The sequence below is a fragment of the Cyprinodon variegatus genome, unplaced genomic scaffold, assembly GCF_000732505.1.
Source record: "Cyprinodon variegatus isolate N-32 unplaced genomic scaffold, C_variegatus-1.0 Scaffold1461, whole genome shotgun sequence".
Lineage (NCBI taxonomy): Eukaryota > Metazoa > Chordata > Actinopteri > Cyprinodontiformes > Cyprinodontidae > Cyprinodon > Cyprinodon variegatus.
Window position 1 is genome coordinate 145,983 of NW_015151914.1, and position 4,627 is coordinate 150,609.

The following is a 4,627-nucleotide window of genomic DNA, read 5'->3' on the forward strand; positions in this document are numbered from 1 at the left end:
GACTATGGGCCATCAGACTATGGGCCATCAGACTATGGGCCATCAGACTATGGGCCATCAGACTATCGGCCATCAGACTATGGGCCATCAGAGCCATAAATAAAGAGGAAAATTATTCTGATAAAAAAAATAGAATGGAAAAAGTAAAACTGAATTTCCTTTTAGAGATTAATAAAGTTTGATTAAATTGAATAAAATAAAAACGCAGCCACAACAAAAACTGAGGAAAGTTTTTTAACCAGTTAATTCCCAGTGAGCTTTGTCCCACATTGTTTACTGTTAGATCTGGTCACACTTTAACTAACCCATATATCCCTGATTAGATTATTAATCCATGAGGTCAAAGTTCTGATCAGGTGTAAATTTCTTTTTTCATAAATATGGCGTTAAGCTGCACTGCTTCCATCAATACTGGGAACACATTTGGTGCATTTCCTCCTTTAGTCTCAGAGTTCTAGTTTGAATCAAAGCTGTCCAGAGGGGGCGCTGTGTGCGGCATTCTGTGTGTGTGGGGGGGTTACTCCGCTTTGACCGATTGCTGCTGTTTTCCACAGACCAGTTTGACAAAGTGAAGAAGTTCTACCAGGAGTCTCAGCAGGCGGAGGAGAAATGCAACGCCTCGGTGTCGGGTCCTGAGAGTCCGCTCCAGCAGTCCAACCAAACTCGACAGGTTACAGAGGAGCTGCTGAGCAGCACCAAAGACCAGCTGCTTCAGAACGCCACCGCTCACAACAGGTCATTGAATGAGCTGCAGCAAAAGGCCCAGAACCTGAGCGAGGAGCTGCAACACCTGAGCCAAAAGGTAAGAAGCTCATCAAAGCTGCTTCTAGGGACCTAGATAAATCTGCAGCTCTGATCCAATCAGAACACAGCAGAGCCTGATGCGTTCAATAATTGGGCAGGAATTACTGCATCTATGCAGCGTAGCATAGAAGCTGCTTCATCAGGTTTACCAAGAATAAAAAACTCTTCATCATCGCAATAACACCCCTCATCTTCCTCAGTTCCACAATCTGCTGCATAGCCTCCGGTTTAGGCGTGGCCTAACACCTAGAAGGTGGCGGTTCCAGCCCATCTTCTGGATACATTTGTGTGACGTTCCTCTTGAAGTAATGACTCCAGCTGCTGCTGAGCCTTCAGACCAGCGAGTGCTTCATCCTCTGAAGGATGCATCTCAGGCCCTTTATGAACATTTTCTTCTGAAGTTTCAGACCTTTCAATCCGTGTGCTTTGAGACAGTTTTCTGCACTTTCATTACCACTGACCTTTTGTGGCCCCTCCTCCTGTCAGTCAGAGCTCTGTCGTCCCCTAGTGGGGCGGTGTTGAACTGCTGAAGAGCGTGAAATGTTCCTAATCTGAAGGACTTTCTCTGACGTGTGTCCTTCACACACAGAGCTGATAACTGTGGCGTCAAATTTGATTTTGGTTTGCACTTTGCAGAGGGAACTATTCTAAAGCCTCTGATGCTGCGTTCTGAGCATCAAAGCCTCTGATTTACATGCAAAGAGGTGCAGCGGTGCATCCGAGCGTTTGACGCTGGACGTCGGAGCGTCAACCAATCAGAAAAACTGATCCAGGACTTTATTTAGAGAGATGGACTCTACCTGCAAGCTGTCATTGCTTCTGCAGACATTCTGAATATGGAAATTAAATAAATATCAAGGGTTTAAATTCCACAAGTAAAAAAATAATGGAATGTTATGTAGAAGGTGAGCTCTGATCATTATTGCTGCACTAAAACACTCTTTATGAACATGGAGAAACAGTTTATAAATACCCAAATTAACAAGAGATTTTCAAACCTGAAGATGAAAAAATATCTGATTATATATTCTGGTTCTTGCAGTTTTTACCACAAACCGTAAAAACTCTTTCTATTCATCTTCAGCCGCTACGAGCGGCAGCAGGAAATCCCCCACAGGCTGGCTGCAGCAGAGAGCTTTCAGCGGGGATTTCCTGCGCCGCCTCCCGGCGGGATGCTGGAGGTCTGACACTCCCAACAAGAACTGCATAATTTAGTGGGATCCTGGTGAACAGAGGATGTTTGGAGGTGGACTTTCTAGCTTAAAAATGTGTTCAAACTATTTTCCAGCTCCTAAAGTAAATAAAGCCGAGCTGCTCTCTAGCTGGAAGCTACAGAACAGAGCAGATAAACATCCAGAGCGCCGAGCAGCGAAGCAGCAGGACCACAGTTTGATCCAGCATCCAAACTTTACGTGTTTTTGATGCTCATAACGCCTTTGGTGTGAACGCAGGACGAGGGTGACCCCCAGACTCTACGTTCTCTGTCAGCGTCCGCACTCACGTACATCGTGCAGAGCACAGGTGCTGTCATGTTAATTAATGAGAACTGCTCCACATCCATTCCTCCGCTCTTCCCCGTCCACCCAGTCTTCTCCGTCCTACACCATCAATACGGAGCAAAGCTATTCATGGTTCAGCTCTGGTCCGTTGGAAGCCGACCAGATTTACATCTGCAATTACAACCAAACAGGAAAAAGAACATCAAGAAGATCTGGTTTGTTAAATAAAAACATAGAAATGACAGATCGGTAACTATGCTATTAGAATGCTAACTAATGCTTGCGTCGAGCTCCAAAGGACTCAGACCGCGGAGGATGTAGACTTTGTTTTGCACAGGCGGTCTGGAATGGAGCGGAGCTTTTAAGGAGGATGTCGGGATTAAAGCAACTCAGTTCTCCATCTGATGTTGATCTCCTGACCAAATATCTTATCATGGAGTTGAGGTGGTGGCGGTCTTCAGGTCCAGGATATTTAGGGTTCTCGTTCCTGGGATGGTTTCTAGAAGCAGCCGAAGCCAAAGATAAGATCCAGCTTAAAGGATGAGGATCGTAACCTTAAGAAGCTGCAGAAACATCATAGATAAGGAAGAAAATTAAGCTTTTAATCCTGTGAATTGTTTAACATTCTGGTTTAAACTGTTTAATAAATGAATAACCAAATGTTTTCATAAGAAGAAAAAATTTTTTTTTTTTTAATCAAGGCTAAACTTTTTCTAAGATTGAAGATCGTTGCAGCCAATCTCCTCTGAGCTCTTCTCCCTTCCTCCTCTGAGGTGTGTGGCGGTTCCAGCAATACCAGCCAAAATGGCCGCTGCCCTGAGGGGGGGTGTGGAGGCCTGGGTTGCCGTGATGACCAGGGTAACCTTGTGTGTGGTGGAGAGGGATGCAACGGGACAACCAGCTCTTCACTGACTGCGCTGAATAACGCCAGAAAGATCTCAGACGACGTGAAGGCGGCCATGGAGGAGCTGCAGGCCGTTTCAAAGAAGGTACATGAACCTCCTGTTGGGAAACCGCTGGGACCACATCAGGCTGAGTGTGTGACTGCTTTGGTCCTGGTTCTAGCTTCAGGACATAGCTTCCCAGACCCAGGCGGTGAAGAACCAGACCATGGACGCCCTGGAGAAGGCCCAGAAGAAGAAGGAGTACTTTGAAAAAAGCAATAAAGATCTGAAAGATTTCATTAAGAAGATCAAAGACTTCCTGACAGGTAAGCAGAAGCTGTGCTCAGGTGGAATCCACACCGTGTGACAGAGGTTAAGCTCCTTCTGTGGCTGTGTGCTGAGCAGAGGAGGGCGCAGACCCTGAGAGCATCCTGAAGGTGGCGCAGCAGGTCCTGGATATCCGGCTGCCGCTGGACCGAACCGCCCTGGACAACATGACCCTGCAGATCAGAGACAGCATCGCCAACCTCAGCAACGTCCAGAGCGTCATCAACCAGACGTCGCAGCTCATCCGTGGCGCCGAGGAGCTGCTGAGGAAGGCTAAGGAAGCAGAGTGAGTGACCTGATGCTGGGATCTCAGTCCTCATCACCAGGAAACCGAGTCACGTTTGGTAGAAAGTTCCAGCATTTCTGACTCATCTCTCTCTTTTTATATCAGATTTAAATTTTATTCTTCCTCAGACCTTAAGCTCCTTTGGGGACCCACCCTGACTTACTGTAACTCACCCTGGTGCCCCCGTTAGTGTGAGGAAGAAAAACAGTCTCATTGAAATCTGACCTTTTTTTTTACATATTTAATTCCTTACCCTAAAATTTTATCTGGAAAAAAAATCAGCTGCAAAGAATTCAGGTGCAAAAATGCAATCAAGCTTGCTTTAGCTTGAGTTCACCAAAAGGTCAACACTTTTGCAGGGGAATCTTCATCAGATAAAAAATTCAGTGTTTAAACTTTGGTGTACAGAAAAAGGCAGATTCCAATGAGACTGTTTTTCTTCCTCATTGGTGTATTATATTCTTTCTTTGTTTATTCAGTTTGTTATTTTTCATCTATTTGTTAAAAAACTTAAAGCCATCTGAGTATCTAAGATAAGGTGAAGCTGTGATGGAGGTCTGATGCCCTGCAGGCGCATTATGAGTAAACTCGGAAGGAACGGATTCCAGCAGCTCAACTTTTCTCCTGCAGAGAAATCAAGAGGGAAAGATCAAAGATCAAATGTGAAAACCAAAAACAAAAGATTTTAGGAAGATAAGAAACGAGTCAGCAAACAGTCTGATTATTGGTGAAGCTGCACAAGCTGCCAGCAGATGGCGACAGAGTTCATGTCAGCTGATTAAACCTGGTCCTGCTCTACTCCACACCAAACGCTTCCATCAGGAGCA

At 45.4% G+C, this 4,627-nt stretch overlaps 1 protein-coding gene across 1 annotated transcript in view; it reads left to right on the forward strand.

Moving 5' to 3' along the window:
• LOC107103488 (laminin subunit beta-1-like) overlaps positions 1-3,800 on the forward strand; it is a gene marked incomplete at its 3' end in the record, with an annotated part of 70,399 nt that extends 66,599 nt beyond the window's left edge. Inside the window, exons 27-30 of the mRNA XM_015403212.1 lie at positions 555-802; positions 3,077-3,292; positions 3,369-3,513; positions 3,593-3,800. Of these exons, the coding sequence (XP_015258698.1) occupies positions 555-802; positions 3,077-3,292; positions 3,369-3,513; positions 3,593-3,800 (817 nt within the window). The remainder of the gene's footprint in view (positions 1-554; positions 803-3,076; positions 3,293-3,368; positions 3,514-3,592) is intronic.
• Positions 3,801-4,627: the final 827 nt, after the last annotated feature.